This window comes from Artibeus jamaicensis, unplaced genomic scaffold (genome assembly GCF_021234435.1).
Source record: "Artibeus jamaicensis isolate MK-2021 breed Jamaican fruit bat unplaced genomic scaffold, CSHL_Jam_final scaffold_1689, whole genome shotgun sequence".
Taxonomy (NCBI): domain Eukaryota; kingdom Metazoa; phylum Chordata; class Mammalia; order Chiroptera; family Phyllostomidae; genus Artibeus; species Artibeus jamaicensis.
In genome coordinates, this window is record NW_026522029.1 from 8,981,581 (window position 1) to 9,001,824 (window position 20,244).

At 48.1% G+C, this 20,244-nt stretch overlaps 1 protein-coding gene across 2 annotated transcripts in view; it reads left to right on the top strand.

The window, feature by feature from the left end:
• VAV3 (vav guanine nucleotide exchange factor 3) overlaps positions 1–20,244 on the top strand; it is a 263,731-nt gene that overhangs the window by 139,237 nt on the left and 104,250 nt on the right. For both annotated transcript variants that reach the window (XM_053655908.1, XM_037152417.2), the window contains exons 13-15: positions 715–800; positions 2,292–2,424; positions 2,790–2,899. In XM_053655908.1, coding sequence (XP_053511883.1) covers positions 715–800; positions 2,292–2,424; positions 2,790–2,899 — 329 coding nt within the window. The remainder of the gene's footprint in view (positions 1–714; positions 801–2,291; positions 2,425–2,789; positions 2,900–20,244) is intronic.

Consider the following 20,244-nt stretch of genomic DNA (forward strand, 5'->3'; position numbering starts at 1 on the left):
TGTCTGCAAATTTCTGTTTGTTTGTTCTCTTTGTTTTTTAGATTCCACGTATTAGTGAAATCATGTGGTCTTTGCCTTTCTCTTTCTGGTTTAGGTCGCTTAGCACAATGTCCCCTATGTCCACTGCAGCGTTATTTAGAATAGCCACGATACGGAAGAAGCTTAAATGGCTCATTATTTTTAATCATTAAGTCAGAACTTTTCCTTCTTGAGATCTCAGTCAGGGGCCATCCTGGATGCCCTAAACGGAAGTAGGGCCCCCAGTTCTTCCTTCCTGGAAATTGCACGTTTGTACTGACAGACGTCGGTATGTAGCTGGTTCCCACACTTACGTCCCGTGTGGGCGGGGCCTGTATCATTCCACCCCTTTACGGTGGCTGGCACACAGTGGGTGGCCAATAAACATTAGTTGCTGTAACTTCCTTGTTATCCGAACTCTTACAGTTATTTGTGTCTTTGGGTAGCTAACTTCCTCATTAGGGCTCTAAGTAAAATTAATTAATGTCCTCAGTGCACCTCCTAGGAGGACCAAGGACAGACTGGTTTTGAAAGTGTACCGCAGAGATCTGAGCTTTACAGAGTAAGTGTGTTAAAAATGTCCACATGATAAAATGCATAGTGTAATAAAGTAGTTGTTCTTCACGAATATCCTCACTAACATTCTGCTTCTGTGTGACTATGAAAAAACTGAGACGTGTGAATTTTATGTTCTAGAACCAACCAGTTCTGGTTTTCGGACGGCCGCAGGGAGATGGGGAGATTCGGATCACCACCTTAGACAAGCACGCCAAACAGGAGAGGTGAGGGGAGGGATCAGAGCGCGTTTTCAAAACAGGTCGTTAGCATCAGAGGATTGCGAAGACCTTAAAACCAATTTCTCCAGGACAAAGGAGGGACACAAAGGGAGAAAGACAAGGGAACAAACAGCCTGCTGTTTTGTAAAAAAATTCTCATACAGATAGATTAGGTATTCCCTCTGTTCTGGTGTCTGTTGATGTAGCTAAATTTAAATCCCTTAGTGGGAAATGGAAATATATGATGTCAGCTGGGGTAAGAAAAGTGCCTATTAAATTGAGGGGAGAGATGACAGAACAATAGATAGCTACTGTTAGAAACACAACTGTTTAATTTTTTTTGTATACATTTAAAAAAACTGAAAATAATACAAAATGCCCTACGAAAAAAGTCTAAGTGAGGACCATTTCATGGGAATTTCTGGAGGGAAATTTGTAGGTGGTGCCCTTGAAGATGAGTAAGCTTGTCCTCTGTCTCTAATCCCATACCTGGGATTTTGGTTGAAATGGCCATTTTCTGGAACCTTTGGAAATGAGAAAGTCAGCCAGCAGGGGGCAGCATCAGCCCTTACTTCCACCCAGACATCCAGGCTCGCTAGTAGCTCCCAGGAGACCCTAATGTCCTTTCAGCAGCTCCAGGAAAATAGGCTTTAAGTGATGCAAATATCAAAACCATACAAATGCATCCTTCTCGTTGTTTTAAAAAACGTGTGCGTGGAAATCACTGAGAGTTTTCAAAAAGTTAAAATTCAGTATTGGTACTGGATGATGGGATTATAAAGTCTCCTCCACCCCAATTACATTGTTTTTAATAAGAAAGAAGAGAAATAGCAACGTGTAAATTTAACTGTAAGTTTTCTGGTTTACATTTGGCTCACGGACCACTCAGGCTGTGTCTCAGGAGGTCCCTTAAGTCGTGAGGAGCGACCTGCAGGGTGAAAGCAAGGACTGGTTAGACCCAGTGCTCAGCAGCAGCGTGACCTCCAGCTGTTTGCCCTCTGAGCCTCAGTTTCCCCTGCAGTGAACTGCTGGCATCTGCCTCCGTGCCTGGTCCTGGTGACGTAAATGATCGTTGCGGAAGGCGGGAGTGCTCCAGGTGTTCCAGCTGACTCCTGATAACGTCAGCGGAAGCTAACTGCCCTTGTTGTCGTTAATATCATTCTGTCAGGGTTTAGCTTTTAAACTGAAAAAAAAAATTTAATTGTTCAGGGGCAACACTTTGTGGCTGATGTCGATGATTTCTTACAGCTGCGTGGCAGGGTGCCTAGTGTTCTCAGGATTTTGCCTGTTTTTTCGAATGAGGAAACTGAGGCACAGGGAGGCCCTTCATTTAGTGAAGGGACAATAGGGGCACCGGTCATCGTTTCCCGAGTGCAGCGGGCCGTTCGTTGCCTGTCCCCCGCTGGGAAAATGTTTGGTTGAATTAAATTTACAAGGGAAGGACTAACACCTGCTCGCAAGCCATGTTGACACTCTCGCGCTCTCTCTCTCTCTCAGGCACATCTTCCTGTTTGACTTGGCCGTGATCGTCTGCAAAAGGAAAGGCGATAACTATGAGATGAAGGAAATAATAGACCTCCAGCAGTACAAAATCGCCAACAACCCCACGACCGATAAAGAGAACAAGAAGGTGAGTTCTTGGAAGTTAGCAACTGTGATTTACTCGTAACGTGGAGCGTGCGAGGAAAGTGTGCTGATACACTCACGGGGGCTTAGAGATTCAGGTGTGTCTATTACTAGAAATTGACTAGGAAATGACTGGCCAGGGTCGCAGCTGATAGGTTCATCTCTAACGCTTTAATGATCAAGACAGTAAAATGCATGAGACCTAGAAATCGTTAGAGCTGCGGGGTTGACCCCAGTAGCCTGGATTGGTCCCAGTTTGTTAATGGTGCGAGAGGCTTGCGGAGGATTATGGTAGTGTTTTAGTGAATTTGGAAACATGGGGTCATGAATGCATGATCGTATTAACCTGAGGAATATTAATTTTAACAGTGGTCTTATGGCTTCTACCTCATCCATACCCAAGGACAAAATGGGTTAGAATTTTATTGCAAAACAAAAGATTTAAAGAAAAAATGGCTGGAACAGTTTGAAATGGCTTTGTGAGTATTTCTACTTTTAAAAGTGCTCTTTTCCCCCTATTGCCTAAATCTTTTGTGAATAATGAATGATCAGTAAATGTGCTCTGGTGCTCGGGGCTCCTGTTCGCAGGCTCCCACACACTCTGCACTCTGTGGGCTGTTGGGGGTCCCGGAGGAGAGTGGTTCGGGTGAATTTCTTCAAGGAAAAGAAAGAGGGCGCTCTAGCCTTCCGTTTGACATTTTCCTCCCTGTGTCTTCTAATTCTGTAGCTTTCCATGGCTCATGGCTATATTCATTATCCTAAGGATAAACTTTTAATGAAATTACCATGTTTTTAATCTGTATTTTTAAACTGACTACAAACCCCCCTCCCCCCAACACAGGCACATTTATACACACATACACACCTTATTTTTAGTAGAAAGATGGATTTCCCCCAGTGTTTGTTTGTAACTCATTTATTGTTTGAATCCTGGATAAATTGCTTGACATAGTCAATGAATGCTTTAAGGGCTTGATTTCTTTCAGGGTTCTTTCCTTTTATCGAAGTAGAAGCTTAACAAAGAGGTGGGAAATAATTCAGACGTGCTTCCAAAGGAACGGCACAAAGAGATGTAATTACACCAGAACACGCCATGATAGGGGTTTCTTTTCCATTTTGATGTTCATGGATTAAAAGGTGCATAATGACCCTGGTTATGGAAACACATAGGTCACCTTGAAATGGAAACTTAGCGGAAGGTGAGAAAGGAAGAAAAACCACTTTTGTGATTTGCTTTATTTTTATTCTGGCTTGTTTACAATGTGCAGACAAATCCTATCAGGTTTTTCTCTTTTTCTCCTTTGTTTTAAGAAACGCCTGTGCTAATCTGAGATGGTGGTGGGAGGGGATTGTTTTACTGCAGTTCTGCCGTGAGATCGTGGCGGTTTCCTTAAGATTATTTCATGCACCATTTTGAGTGGCAGCCTTGGGCAGCTGAAATACCTTTAAGCTGTTCTGGGCTCCTTGATGATTGCTGCCCTGAGCTGGCTGCCAAGTCTTAGCCACACTATTTAACTTCTGAGAGCCTCGGTTTCCTTCTCTGTTAAATAGGGATAAGAGGAACTCGAATTCCAGAGAACGTGTGTCAGGCAGAGAGCTAGCCCCGCAGCACAACAGCAGTCACACGGCATTAAACAGTACTGATACCTGTTGTCACCACTATTATTATTAGTATCTTGTGTTTAGGATCCCAGCACGGTACCGATGAGGTCTTATCAACTTAGAGGGCATCTTCTGGGGTACCGTTAGAGCTCTTGCCATTTATTGTTATTTATCGTAATGATGAAACAAAAGACATTGCATGAATTCGGTGGCTACACCACAGGAACTCCTTTGGTTTGGGGTGCAGGCGGCCAAGTTGGTGACATCTGTCCAGTGGGCTCTGTCATACATCTGGTGTGCTGCTTTGGTGAGGTGTCCAGTGACAGGTAGCTCTTGAGGTCGGGTGGGTAGAACTGGAGCAGCAGGAGGCAGGGGCTGAGCTCAGGCCTTTGCTTCTGTGGGGAAAATGCCAGGCTGGTGTTTTCTCAACGGCCCTGTTCAAACGTGTAACCAGATGAGTGAAGGAATTTCTGCAGAGGAGGGACGTTAAACTTCTTGTCCAGAGCAGACCTGCGGACTTGGACTGTGGGGTGGGTGTATCAGTTAACACAGGGCGGGGCAACCGCAGGTTTGTGGTCGTTCGTGTGGAAAATGATACAGTCAGTAATAGGTAATCCTGCACAAATAAACTCTGGGTTCCGTGTACTTGCAACTGTAAACCGACTTTTGCCCTGCCCTGTATTTTGTTCCGTTGCCGTGAGTCACGCAGCTGCACTCTGGGTCAAGCCTGGACGAGATGGTGGTTACGCCTCTGTCATGAAAGGGGCCTGGGGCAAGCAGATGTGGGAGGGATGGTGGTTCTCCTGGGCGTGGACTGGCCCCGGGCTCAGGTCTTCCCCACTGTGCCTCGATCAGCAGCGGGCTTCTGTCCACAAGGCTGGCGACCTCGCCGTCCCAGACAGCTGCTGGAGTGCCAGCTGTAGAATCCCCATTCCAGGTGGCAGAAGAGGGGCTCTCGTGCTTAAGGATCCTCGGCAGAAATGCCACAAACCTCTGTTACATTGTACTGGCCCGAACTCAGTCACGTGGCCACATCCGACAAGGAAGCCCGGGGAATATAATCGCTATTCCAGGCAGGACGGTGCTCTGCCGAGAACCGAGGTTGTGTTACTGTGGAAGGAGCGGAGATGGGCTCACAGAGGAGCAGAGAGGGTGTCCAGATGACACTGTGGGTGGCGCTTGTTCCACCGCAAGGATGGAGGCTGTGCTGCACTCGGGGCACCTGGGACCCTCAGCTGTGAGGCTTTTCCAGGCGTCTCAGCAGGACAGTGAAACGGCCATAGATGTCAGTGGCTGTCAGTGAGGGTTCCGAGGACTGACTGCCCGGTTACATGCCAGACAGTGGGAGTATCTTTTAAATTTTTTTTTATTTTTAACTTATTGATTTGAGAGAGAGGGAGAGAGAGAAATAGATTTGTCGTGTATTTAGGCATTCATTGGTTGGCTCTTCTTTTTTTTTAATCCTCACCTGAGGATATGTTCATTGATTTTACAGAGAAAGACACAGAGAGAGAGAAGAGATGTAAAATAAAAACATCGATAGATTGCCCCTGTATGTGCCCCATCTGGGGATTGAACCCACAACCCAGGAGTGTGCCCTGACAGGGAATCTAGCCCTCCACCCTGGTGTATCAGGGTGATGCTCTAACCACCTGAGCCACCCAGCCAGGGCCATTGGTTGCTTCTTCTGTGTGCCACGACTGGGGATTGAACCCACAACCTTGGCATATGGGAATGATGCTTGAACCAGCTGATCTACCCAGCCAGGCAGCCAAGGCAGGGGGTAGTTTTCTTTGAGAATTGCTCAAAGGTGACGTCAAGGGCTTCCGCATGCAGGGATTAGGCTGTGCCCGGCAAAATTAAATCACTCAGGGTTTTATTCAAGCCCTAGAATATTCCATTATCTTTTTTCTTCCCCTCTTTTCCTGAAGCTCGTTTGGCTGGAAAGCCCTGCGCCCCCCACTTTGTAAGACAGCCAGCCTTGCCTCGTCTTGTGCTCAGCAAGTTGGAATAATTTGAAGGCATCACTCAGGGTTCGCCTTTTGCTACTTTAAGCCCATTTTCTGAAGTTTTAGTACTCTCATTCGGCCAGACGTGGAGGGCAGCAGAGAGAACCGAGACACCCACAGGGTGAACAGCACCGGGGGAGAACAGCGACCCCTGAGCACACACGCCGGCTCCTTCCAAGTGTCCTGAGCAGCGGCGCGGGTCCCGAGTCCTCCTGGACCATTCCATGGTGTCACCGGAAGGCACTCTGGGAAGGGAAGGGAAGGGAGGCATTGGATGGAGGCTGGTGGGGAATCAGGGGAGGTGATATTTTAAGGCTGATGAGATGCTTGCCAGTTCTATTTAGAGAAGATGGCAACTCTGCTGTTTATAGGATGATTGGATCATTTTTATTTAAAAAAAATTGCAAATCACCTTTAAGGCGTGAACACTGCTCTTAATTTAGAACGTTCAAAAAGACCACAGGGAAGCACGAAAGCCGATAGAACAGTAAGTATCCAGTAACACGAATTCTCTTCGGCGGCCGGTGGCCTGCCCCTCAGCCCCGGTCTTTCCCAAGCACGTCCTGTCCCAGCTCAGGAGCTGCTTCCTCCAACCGCCTTTGGCCAGAACCGCTTCCAGCAGTTGGGAGATGCCGGGGGCCACACGCGAGCTTGGCAGACCTCCGTAAGGAAGGCTGAGTAAAGAGAGCAGCAGCAGTGACCCACTTGGAAACGGCAGGAAGCGGGGTGTTTTGTTGTCGTCATTTTAGTTTTGCCCTTGAGCTTGTGGGATCCGTCACTGGGCCAGGCGACGTTTGAGAGCCGCAGTCCTGGCGACTCCGCTCTACAGGCCGTGTTTTTTGAGTCTTTAAGAGACAGGCTGATGCACGTCACTTACTCTGATTTATTTCCAAAGGGCCTTTTGTCACTGTTGCTCACAATTCCACTTTGCTATCTCGTGAAATAGGATGGCAAGCGTTTTTTATCAGCAGAAGCCAGTTCGCGCTGTATCAGAAAAATGTGTGCCTACAGCAAGGACCAAAATATTGCCGCGAAGCTGTGTCCGTGTCTCCCCCGGGCCCTTATACCTGGTGGGTGTGCATGAGTCCTGTTAGATTTACGCGAATGAACATTGTCATGTGCATGTCATAGCTCAGGAAAGTGGCCGTCACAGGAGCATTTCAGCAACTGTGGGCGTGTTTGCGGCCATGGCCTTCATGGCGGAGTCCAAGGTCTCAGGTCTCAGTGTTTTCTTCATCCATGAAGGCCCTAAAATAAGCACCTGACCTCCAGTCCTTTGTCTCAAACTGGAGTCGGGTTTCTTTTTTCTCTGCACAGCAACTAGGACCTGGAGGACCGGGCAGTTCCTTTGACGGTTTCAGAAATACGTCAAAGTTGGGTCAAATTAAGAAATAAAGAAATTGGGTCATAGAATAAGAAGACTTTTTTTTTTAATGGATGAGTTAGAGGAAGAAAAAAGAGGAGGGAGAACAGTGTTATTGCCTGTGGTAGAAAATGGTAGATTCTGAACCAGCCTTTACAGTGTTTATCGGACAAAACCAGAAGGCCCTCTTGCCTGGCATCTCTTCTGAGGCGCTTGGCCGAATGCTGGACATTCTCACCGTTCATAGTTACCCCCTTGAATGAAGGGGCTTTGACGGTCCATACGCATTCTTACCGCTGTCTAGGAACCCTCACTGGGCATCGTAGGCCACGCCACATGAATCATCTAAGGGCCAGTAACCCAGAAAGCACGAAGGTCTGCTGAAACGGGGGCCCAGGAGAGCTAGCTGTTAAATGCTAAGAGTAGGGGGCGCAGGGAGAAGAGAAGAAGAAGGTGTGGAAGTTCTAGAGCTGGAGAGGGGCTCGGAGACCAGGCCGCACGGCCACACTGGTCATCCAGGGGCAGCCCCTGAGCTTCGTTTCGCAGACGTGACCCTGCAAAGGAGCGTTCGTCAAGTGGGGGGGGAGGGGGTGCTCCCGTGGCCATCACGCCCCACAGATCCCGTGTCATCCGAGCCGCAGCGTTTCTTTTTAATCCGTTTGCCGTTTACTTCCAGAAGGAATGGAGGTCGCTCGCTATAAAAAGCCCACGTGCCACAGGATTAAAAAGGAGAATTTAGATACCCACAGGGCAGCCACACGGGATTCTGAGGCCTTCCCCCAGCTCGGCCCCGCCAGGCGGACGCGTCCTCCCAAAGGATGCCTCCCGCAGTGGGGACCTCAGAGCAACGAGCGCGCTTTTCACAGTGTAAATGTAAAATTATATTTTATCGAACGTAATTTGATTGAATCTAGAGCTATTGCTCGGAGAGACCGGATACCAGAGAGATAATTGCCAGAGGAAATTGCGTTCCTTCCACAAACACGGATGCGCGTGTGCCCGGCTCCCAGGCACTGCCGGGAGCCCCAGGCCTCCAGCGATGAGGGAGCTATTGCAATTGAATTTAAATAGTGTAACTTCTAAATATCATCATTTTTGATTAATGTGTAATGGATTGAGTTTGAAGGCTTGAATTCTGGATATTGCTATTGAAGTAATCTCTTCCTCCCAATCCATTTACTCAATTATGAACAGATGGCGGCCCCAGACTTGCCCTCTGCCTCCACCTGTAATCAATTTCTCACCAACGTCTGCCCGCCCTTTGTCATCTTCATCCTCACCGCACGCAAATCCGTCACTCCCCGCCCCCTCCCAATTAGTCCACCCTTCAGGAAGCTTCCAGGGCGATCTGATTGGGTCCTGTCCTACTCGAAACCCTTCACTGGCTGTTTATTGTGTTCAGTATAGTATCAAACTTCCTAGCAGGCCTGAGAAGGCCCTCTGTGGTCGTATCTGCCCCATCTCTCCGGGAGCTTTCGTTGTGCTCAGTGCGCTGTAGTTAGGAGGCGTGTGTCAGTCTTGGAACGACACACGCGCCTCAGGCGTTCACCCCCGAGGGCTCCCTCACCAGTCCAGCCGTGCCCCCTGCTCTCTGCGGCGCTGGCCCTTCATCCTACAGACGGTGACTTTAAAAGTCCCCGGTGAGAGAGACCTCGCCTGACCACTGTGCTCAATTCATAGACCCACCTCTCCTGTCTTTTCTCACGATTGCCATTGGACAGCAGAACAAAATTCATCCCAGTGCCGTGTTTATAGCCTTTCTTCTGCCCAGCAGTCCCCTTACATGACAAAGAGAATCCGTTACTTGCCTGCCCAATTTTACCTCTCTTTTCTTCTTCCTAAAGAAGGAGGATTCTTTCTTGTTCTTCCCCCCCCTCCCCCAGGAGGAAAGCTAGATTGAACTACAGGGGTACTACTGGGAGAAAGGGAAAAATCAGTTTTATGGGTTTGGGAAGTGGAAAGAAAGCTTTGGGTTTTGGTGGGAGTGGGGCTCTGGACTAATTTTGGAGTCTGAGGGATTTGGAAAGGGGCCTTTTGAAATGTCTTTCTGTGGACTCTGAATTATATTCCCTTGTATATTCTTTGAGAGGCTAAGTAAAGAATGAAGTTGCTTTTTTGGTTATCGTGGTTACTATAGCTGTACCTTCAATACCTCTGGCCAGAGAGAGAGAGAGAGAGAGAGAGAGAACCTCTTCTGGCCATCCTGGGACTTACAGAAATAAAAATCATTATGTTACGGGTCAGTTGAAGATGAAGAAGACATGTGGTTAGGTGTCTCCAGGGAAGATGGCCTTGCTGATTGACGAGAGACCCATATTTACAACCTCAAAGATTTGGCCGCAACTTCGACATTCTGCTTTGCAAATTTAAAAGACTTCGTGTATATCTTCGCCTTGAGGTAGAACTTCTAACAGGCCCAAGACATCAGGGCATTCCCTAGCCAACCCAGACTCCTACGGCCGCGGCTGCTGGCCCGGCGGCAATGCCGTTACTTCTCTCTCCTCCTCTTCTTCCCCCTCTTCATTTGCTTCATCGGGAAGTCTGTCTGGGTCCCCTCCGACAAATGCAAAAGTGTCTGCTGAGACCACACATTTCGTCTCTCAGAACAAGGGCAGTATACTTTCCCTGTAAGCATCCGCAGAGTAAACATTCGGGGCTCCGTGGACTGTGCGCTCTGAGTCACAACTATTAATTCTGTCGCCGCAGAGATAGCACAGCCGTAGATAACACACAACTGAATGAGTGCGTTGTGTCCCAGTTGCTAGTGGTGGCCTGGCTGCACTTGAGCTGGAGCTGGAGTGAGCCAGCCTGTTTCACAGCACGAGGAAGATGAATGAGGCCTCGGGAACAGAGGGAGTGTGTGCCGCCCCAGGTGGTCTCAGCTGTCACGGAACCATCGTGGGGCCTTTCGTGGAAGGGTGATTTTTTTTTTAGTAGCACTAATTCCTTCTTAGGTCATCAGAGTGATTTGCCTACAGGTGTTCTCTGCCCCACCCAAACCCAAATGCCTTGATGAAGGATCTGTATTTGGTGTTATTCTGTACCATCCCACTGAGTATCAGCGATCAAGTTTCATCAAGGTTTATGACGTGGTTTCTGGGAAGGGGCAGTGAGGCCCGCAGAATCTGGGTCAGTGACGACCGCGGGCGAGCCCCTCTGTCCTCAGACGCCAAGCCCGTGGGGCAGGGGGGTGTGTAGTCAGGGATGGCTCTCTGAGCTCCCGAACACACTTTCTCCCCAGCACCGCTGGCCTTTGTGCCTGTCCCTTATTCTGAGCTCTGCTTCCGGGGGAACTACAAGAAGTGAAGGTAGATCTGATGGTCGTGTTAAGAGTTGGCCCTAGGGTGAGCCTTCCTGGATGGGCTGCCTGTGGGGGGTGACATTTTGACTGTGGTGTCATTCACCTGCTTTGGCATTCTCTGGGTGTCCAAAGCCTGTCAGGGTCTATCTGGAAATTGGTAGCCTTCCCTGCATAACTACTGCAGCCTCCTCCACGAGGCAACCCTGTATTTGTCCACATGCATAGTTTTTAAAAAATTATTTTCTCTAAAAACAACCCTTTATTCTTTCTCCTTGAAAGGCTGTCATTACCAGCTTCTAATCTGAAGGATTTGTTTATGGTTATGAAATCGGTGCCGACAGGATCCGGCGCCCCCGGGCTGTGCGGCGTCTGGGGCACCGACCTGGTCATGTTCGCCTCCCACACTGAGCCAGCCCCCTGCTCCCTGAACGTAGCGTCTCTAACCTTCACAATTGGCAGTGAAGCGAGTATAGGGAACTGAACCACAGTTTCCTGGTGGCAATAAAAGAAGTGGGACACGGGACAGTGCTCAGAAAAATCACAGCTGTCACTAAATGGGAGTTTTGAGTAACCTGTGTGATCCAGAAACTTGCAAAAGCAATTCACATATGGCAAAGCAGCAGCCAATGTTAAATAGTCTTCTTGTTCTGCTGTTGCCCAGTGGGCATCCACCGCGCTCCTCTCTGTCTGGTTGTCTTTAGCGCTGCTCCGACACTTTCTGGCCTTCCCCAGCATGCTTACAGGGAAGGGGAGGGAGCAGTAGGCAGGGGGAAGAACGGACACGTGTCAACATTTCCATCAACAAATAAGCATCACTGTGGCGAGAACTAAATGCCAGTGACACAGGTCGGCCCACTCGGTGCTGCTCTCCCTGAGCTTTGACCGCAGATCAGCCTCTGATCTGTTGTTTTCTCCTTCTTCTATGAGTAGCAGTGCAGCCGGGAGCGTTTGCCCTGGCCGAGACCGTCACCGACTCCGGCCTGTCTGGGTGACTCGGAGATGAGCACAGGGGCCAAGTCTGTCCTGGAATCGTTTGTCACAGGGACTGAGCTCTGTGTGTGGTGGCCTCCAAGGAGTGAATTCTGTCACAGTGAGCAAGCTTTAAGTCTGAACATAATCGTGTTGGTCACCTGTACTACTTTTAGGGTATTTCTTGGTAAGAAAATAGTAGATCGTGGGAATGACTAATTTGGGCTACACAATACAAAATAAGCTGCAGTCGAAGATTGGCCATCCTTATGATGGAAATAAGGGAGAAACTTCGTTTTCCCTCTCATCGGCGCAGGTAGACACGGCAGCCTCGGGGGGTGGGGTGGACGAGGAAGTCAGTGGTCACCGAGTGAGATTGGGCATTGTCTCTCTGAGTTCATTCATCTGCTCATGTATTTCTTGAGCATCTCAACTATGCCCAGGACCTGTCCTGAGCATTGGGATGTAACCATAGATAAGACAGTTTTCTTCCCTCGTGGAGTTTATATTCTAACAAGGCTTATATTTTTGAGGCCTCATTATTCTGTGAGTGCCAAGTGGTGAGAAATTGCAGGATCCATGAGATGGTTCATACCGTGTTCTTTTGGTGGAGGGGCTTAGAACTGGATGTTTTAACGTAGCAAAGTGCATTGCAATGCTGCTGGACAAACACTGAAGGAATGATCAGCCCTCCGGGGGCTGAGAAAGGCATTTGCACCCGAAGGCTTTTACTCTTCATTTAGGAAAAAATAAGTTGTTATAGGTTAAGTATATACATTTTTGCTTTAACTAGGAAAAATTGCCACTTGCCACTGTTAAGTAATATAGAAAAATTAATTTGTTCTAGATGGTTTCCCCTTGTATTTTCTGAGCACCAGTTTGTAATGATAAAGACCCTCAGATACCACGCTGCTTTATAAACTCCTAAACACTCTGAAAAACACTCTGGAGTTTCAAATTATTCTATTCCAACCATTTAATGCCTGAGACTTTCCTACAAGTTCTTTCCCAGTGTAGCCTATGCTTGAATGCCTCTTGTGATGAGGAACTCACTACATCTGCTCATTCTTTGCTTAGTGTGACTGTAGAAAGCTCTTCCTGACAGTAAGTTGAAATCTGTCTTTTTAAGGATGATCTTATGATCTCCTAATGCTACTTCTAGTGCCTATCTTTTATTCCTATGTGGTACCTCTTCAGATAGTTGGAGATAAGTATTCCTCCAGGTTCATGTTTTAAAGATTCTTTCCCTTGAATAAATAAAAACGAGCTTCATTGGGGATGATTCTTTCATTAACTAGTTTAGATCAACTCATCCGTAGGTAAAGGGTGGGCGAGTGGAGAGTTTAATTTCCACCCAATATTACGGTCAGGGTAGGATGCTAACTCCTCTCATCCTCACAAAAAGTAAATGAGCTTTCAATTTTCAAGGTGTTTAATAATCGACTTGAGGTCTTCTAATTGGATTACACATAGCATTTCTTTTCTGGTTCTGAGCCTTACAGAAAAGGAAGATTTCAGATTTTGATTCCTTTGCGTTAAGGAGTATTTAGAGTCTGGTAACAAAGTAGGGTAATTCCTTGTTCTTACAGAGTGCTTTCTAGTTTCCAATGTGTCTTCGAACAGTACCACACTCTATTCTTAAGGGGTCCTGTGAGGCATTATCTTTTTTAAAAATTCAGAAAGCAAAGGAGAGATGAAGTATTTTGTGTGTGTCTTTTTTCAGTTAACCAGTGACAGAGGCTGATCTTGAGTCTCAGTCCAGAGCTTCCCCCTCACACCGCACTGTCCGCTTTACAGCAGGAATTGCCCGCCGTTGTCCTCCAGAGACCGAGGTTCCGCCTGGTTTGTTTTACGAGCCAGAGGTGTTCTTGTGGTGTGTACTCACACACCGGATTTAGAACTCGGACTTCCCGCTTACTTTTTGGTTGCTGTTGGATAAGAATTGGATATCTTCATACCATCAAATAAGAAGTGACATTTTTCACACTATTAAATTGGTAAGGATGACTTGGGCTTCACAGAGTTTCCTTGGAGTAAAATAAATTAGGATTTAATTTACAAGTTCACTTATTGCCCGATTGGTCACCTTATTGGAGGGCTAAACCTCATGTGGTTTATGCCAAGTTTTAAAAAAACTTCTTATTGGATTGAGTGCTGTTTTCTGACGCTAGTTGTCTAGATAACATGATGTTAGTCTCGGAGTTTATACCCTCTTTTTAGAGGTAAAGGGACTGGGGAGGAGCAGCTGCGTGGTCCGAAACCAGCCCTTGGGCAGGTGTCGGGGTGGGTTCAGATGTGTTCCCAGTACATGTGGGCGTTCGTTTCTATCCAGTACCTAGGTGTCCCCGGGTGTGTGTGACAAGAGCCCCTGCAGGTCTGGGCCCAGGGTGGTAACACTGCCGTTTCTCCCCTTCAGGCAGCTTGGCACTGACAGTGAGTGGCTTCTGCTGCCTGGGAAGAGCCAGACTGGGGTGGTGATCTGACCCCTGTGCCCGGCCTGTCTGCTGCCTATGGGAAGCGCAGACTTTCTGCCAAACGTCTTTCCCTAAGAAAAGTGTGGGAGCTCAGGTGATCTGCCTCAGTGGTGATTAGAATATTCCAGTGGTCAGTGGTTCCTAATGGCATGTTTGGTCTTCTCTGCATCTTTGTATTGGCAATATCTCATTTTGCACAGAGCAGCCAGCCCTTTGAAAAAGAGAGGGTAACTTTAACAGTCACAGGTGGTCCCCTGGCTGGGTGGCCCAGCTGGTTGGAGTGTCTTCCCCAGCACCAACCGGCATCTTGCAGGTTGGATCCCCAGCTGAGATGCCTTTGGGAGGCAAACTCACATTGATGTTTCTCTCTCTCTCCTTCCTTCCCCTTCCTCTCGCTCTAAAATCAATTAAAAAGATTCTTGGATAAGGATTAAAAAAAGTCACAGATGCCCTAAATTGATGGGCATTGTTAAATAAAAAAAAAATTCATTAAAATACTATGCTATGTTATAGTTTATTATTGTTATGGTGAGCCAAAAATTCCTTTTAAGCACTTACTATTCTGTAAATCTCTCCTTACCTCAGTCCTAGGAGAGAATTAACGTTTGCTGACGTTAATGCCATGTCTGTAAGCACAGTGCCACAGTTCTTATATTTGCCTCATTGAATTGTCACAAAACTTATTGGGGGGGAGTAAGTTCTGTGGTTGCAAATGAGAAAACTAAAGACCAGCGAGATAAGTGGCCTGCCTGAGCCACCCAGTTCTCGGAGTCCCCATGCTGGCTCCGCTCGGCAAGCCACGCTGCAAGGCGTGCTCTCCCAGGGCCGCCCCCAAAGAGTGTCTTCCCCCAGGGGCGAGAGAGGGATAAAACAGGTGTCGTATCGGACTCAGGTGTTCTATCTCCTGACCTGAAACTGCAGACCGCATGTATTTCCCTTTGTTTCCCCTCCCCCAGATAGTCAGAGCAACCAGAAATAAATCCATCTATTATTGTGCTCCGGGTTCCCTTTATGTAGTCGTTGAGTAATGACTCGTTGGTCGGAATCAACTTGGGGATCTGTTCTTTGATAGTGCATTAATAATATATACACATTAAAGCTCCTTCTCAGAGAATATTTGAGCTTTGACATATCGAACACTGGCATTTTAAATTAAAGCTGTGGCTGTCGGTGCATTTTAAAGACGGGATCACTTGGAACAAGTGTTGCATGCATAACAAGCCAGACCCAAGGTCATGGTTTACTGAGGCAGAACTCTGCCCCGGCTGTTTAACTGTGGTGAGGGTTGCAATTGCGTTTCTCAATTACTGCAATGCTCTAAGCATCTTCCAGACTGAGAAACAGCTCAACTGGTTTTTGCGGGGATTTGATTTCCTAGAAGAAACACCATAGAGCAACCTAATGGGTTTTCTGCATTACCATAGACACCGGGAATAATGAATTAGGAACTCTCGTGGGTCCTTCAAGCTAGGAAGTATCAAGATTAAAATGATGCTCAGTGACGATGATGAGTGAATTGAGCCCTAGGCTTGCATTTACCATCTCGTCTTGCAAACACTTTTTCAGCTGCTCGTATGTAGCTAAGCATCCTGTTTGCTTGTGCCATTGGACTTGTGCAAGATGGTAAAGTAGTCTGTGCTAAGCCTCTTCCTCAGTACAGATGATCTGGGGACATTTTGTGCTGGACACATACACCCACTTCTACATGTACAGTTATGTGAACTGTACATACTCATACACGTGAGACCGTCCCGTGACAGTGTTCCTCTGGGGCCCTGTGACAGAGAGCCCTAGAATCGGAGCCACAGAGGCCAGGAGCGGTGCCCAGCACCTTCCCCTCCGCCTTTTTGTAGATAGGTCAGTTAACAGGTTGGCAATTGGGGCCTACGTGCCTGCTGATCTCAGACCGCGCATCCAACTGGACCCAGGGCATCTTTGCCCACGATGCAGGCACATACCCAAAGCCAGGGGATTAGCAGGTGGCGGAATGATGATCGCTCTTTCAAGGCACACCTTTCATTAGAGGGTTCCTCTTCCATAAGATGGGGCATCTCCCCTTTCCCAATACCCCTGTCCGGGGACCAGAGGGCTTGGGGTAGAGGAGGAAGTCTCAGGCAGCATCTCCCCTGTGGGTACTAGCGACGGGACCGCCATTCTGCCATCCCTGTGGCATCAGCGTGCGGCCGACTGTGGACATTACAGGTGTACTGTCAGCAGGCGTTCCTGACTCCGGGATACTTGATACCAGCATGGAGCCTCCCATTTGCAGGATGGAGTGGGATCCAAAGTGAATTAGAAATTTAATTAAACTTCTTGCTTGTTCAGTTGTTTAATGTGTTGCGAAGTCCAACTTGCAATTCCGTATTCAATTATAATAAAAGTCCCCTTAGACTGAGTTTATTTGGGGGTTTGGAAATGACTCTTAAAGGGTATTGATGATTTAAGAGAATCCTCGGTTTTATGAAATTTCAATGTAAGAGGCTGAGTGTTTTAGTATTAGGTTTGTATTGACTCTTGATATTGACACAGGTTGAAATGTGCCAAGCCCACAAAGGCGGAGTCTCGTGGGCTTATGTTTAATTTAAAATATGGCTAGCTGGCCATTTCGAACACACCAGATAGGCTGACAATCTGAATGTCTGACTGGTTGGGGAAGTAGTCAAATATTAATTTTAAATGTTTATTAGTAGACTGTTTGCAATTGGTTTTTGAATTCATTTGTCAAGTGAGAATTCACACTTAGGTAAAATTGCCAATAAACCCGATTTCATAAAGGTGTTTGGAGGTTAAATGCCTAATGATTAATTTATGTTTGAGTGATATTCTTTAATAATTTGGAGGGAAGGGAAGGCAGATGAGGGTCATGTTAATGATGAATAGTCATGAAGGCTTAAAGATTCTGAGATTTAATTGTTTAGATCTTATTCATCATCCCACAAGCAGAATAGAAAGCTGAGTGGGAAAGACATTGTCGCGGAGTTTGGAGCAGGGGGACAAGGAGAAAAAAGATGAGGAATGACTCCTGTCTGACCACGGACTCTCCCAAGTGGCCCAGGCAGGTCTGTTTCCATCTCCGGGACTTAATTCATCCATCAGTCCAGCGGGGGGTTGAAAACTGTTTGCGATCTACTTTTTTCTCACATCACTAGAGACTTTGCTCTTCCATTTGCCTCCACGCAGCCCCTTTCTTGAATATGCCGAAGACTTTTGAATGGTGAAAGAAGTCGGGGGTGGTGCATTAGCTGATTCTGATAGAAAATAACAGTGTGAGTTCATTCCCCTTTGTCTCAGAACTGCAGTCATGACATTTTTCTCTTGTGCTTGCTTTCTCTCGGTTCTCAAAAGTACATCAGTCACTACTTGTGTGCACATGTACACATGCGTGTGTACACACGAGTTTATAAGAACATGCATTGATGTACATAGCAGATAATAGTGTGTGGTCCCTTTGGGAAGGTTAGGGCTTGAATTCTGTGCACCTGCCCTGTAAACCATCAGGTGACTTCTGCAAGCCTTATTCCATCTATGTAAGTGATGATTAAATGACACTGAAAATTGGTTTTTAATTAGGTTAATTGTAAATGAAGGCATTGCTTCCATTCAAAATCATAACCAATAAGATTCATAGTCTATGACCATTCGGTCGAACATGCTGTTCTTTTGCAGCAGCCAAAGAAACTGGCCGAGAACCCTTGATCAAAAAGCCAGGAGCGTGTATGGTCCAGGAAACTATTGTGACCGGTTTTCAGTGAGGAGGGCCACTGGATATGTAACACCTAATAAGCCAGAGTATTATTCTGTAGAGAACGGATGCGTTCCTTGAATCAGTAACTTCTTCCTGGACAGGTCAGGGACCGGACCGGGGAGGCCGAGATGGGCCAGCTGGCCATTGGTGGTCAGCACCGTTTCGTTAAGTGTGTCTCTTGCCGCACGAGCACAGGGGCTCTGGAAGGGGGCGTGCAGCTCACGTGGGGACCAGACCTAAGTAGAGTTTAATAAAATTCTGCTCTGCAGTGATTTGTTTGTCTTCTGTGAGCAACTTTTTTTTTTGGACAGATTGATTGATTCACCTGTGTGTGATGCTTTTCCTCTTCTGAACCGAAAGCACTTTGCAAATATCAGAGCTCAGATGTTTAAAAGATCACTGATTTTTTTTCAACAGCCCTGGAGGTAGGCTACCACACATCATCATTTAGTTCTGCCATAGACATACTGAGAGCATTATATTCAAATCTTTCATTAGAGGATTTGGCCTAAATTGGAAGGAGGTTCGAGTTTGCCGTCTTTTGTGAGAACTGCTGTTTGAAAGGACACACTTCCCAGGATAACACGCTTGTCCTTGTTGCTCCGAGGTGGATAGAAACTGCCACTGAATGAAAGGATTCCTGGGTGGGAGCCGAATACTTGCCCAGGAAACCCGGGAGACGGGCTCTGCTTAGCCCTTGAAATTTGCTCGGCGTGACCAGCCTTTTTACAGCTTGACGTGCAGTCAGTAACCCCAGAGTGTGCCATCAGGGTCCGCAGTGCACGCTGCCCCTTTCCTTCCCTTCCTGCGAGTCCTTCCCATTGTCTTTGTGGGGAACTCAGCCTGGGGGTCAGCAGCCTTCGGGTGGGAGGCCCATTGAGATTACGGCCCTGCCCCGTGATGACGCCAGTCACGCAGAGTCAGGGGTTGCTGTCATTCCTGTCTGGGCTGCTCTTCGTCTCTTCATGGTCTCCCTGCTGCAGCGCTGTCACCGGGAGCCCCCACCGTGCTAAACTGCCCGTCTCCGAACCCCCGTGCCACTCTCCTGTTGGGTTGACCTTTAATTTTGACTTGTTTTCCACTCCTCATGTCACTCAGTGTAAATTTTCAGACCCACCTACCAAGCCTGTGACAGTCGTCTCGGAAGCTAGCTCCCTGTCCCTGGTCCCCTCCACCCCCCACGTGGCTGCGGGCTTTTCTTCCTGACAGGCAGACACACCGTGGGTGCTGCAGGTTGGTCTGTAGTGGTCACTTGTCACCCACAGATGGGGATGAGACCCCGGTGAGCGGACACAGGCCGCTGCCGCCAGCCCCACCAGCCCCGCCAGCCCCAGCCCCAGGGCTGCCACCGGGCCAAGCTCATGGGCACCAGGACGCACCAGGCTCCTCTGCAGCTCTGGGCCCCGGGGCCCCGCATTCCTGACCCGCCCACGGGCTTGGCTCTCCTGGCGTCTACCAGGAAACGCCTTCACATCTTTCCAGTTCGATCGAAGGCAACTGCTCTCTGCTCACGCCCTCCACACCCCCACCGACCTGCACTGTAAGGCCGATCAATCTCTTCTTTATTCCCCTCCCCACCTTACACCTCTGGGGGCACTTTAATAGGTTTGCTGCTTTAAATTCTTCATCTTCATCGCAGGTGGAGAGGGCCTGAAGCCAGCGTCTGGGTGTGTTTGTGTGTGTTTTTTTTCTCTCCAGCACATTAGGCATTCAATAAATATTTATTGAATAAAGGAATGAGTAGAGCAGTGGAGAAATAATATAAGACAATTTTCAGGGGGTAAGTGCTACATAATTTCAGAGAAAGGGCAGATCCCGTGGTCTGCAGTGAGCCAGGAAGGCCACAAGGAAAAGGCGGGGACTGAACCTACAGCGGTAAGCAGGATTGGGAGGCGTGGAGACAAGGAAGAATATTCACGTGCAGGAAAAACCAGAAGGTCATCTGTTAGAGACAGAAAGAGGTCCGACTGTCTTGCTGAGCCGACTGTCCGTGGAGGGGCCAGGCCCAGAGGGCGAATCCAGGCAAAAGCCGGAGGGGTCCAAGCGGAGGATGTTGGTGGCTGACAAAGGAGAACTTGCTGCAGGGCTGAGCTGCTGGCCGGAGGGGCAGGTCCTGCTCGGGTGTCTGCATGTGTGTGTGTGTGTCAGGGGGGCGGGGGCACTGAAGGGCAGTGACTCAGGTAGGGGCTGAGCCTGGTGGCTGTGCTTTGGGCCGGGAGGGCAGGCGAGGCCCAGTGGGGACATCTCAGGGAAGCAATGGCACCTCCGTGCAGCTGTTCACACGGAACCTCAGGGAAGGTGGGGGCTTGGGGGGCTCTGCAGGCTCCAGCCAGTCCTCTCTCACTCGGAACAGGACCTTCC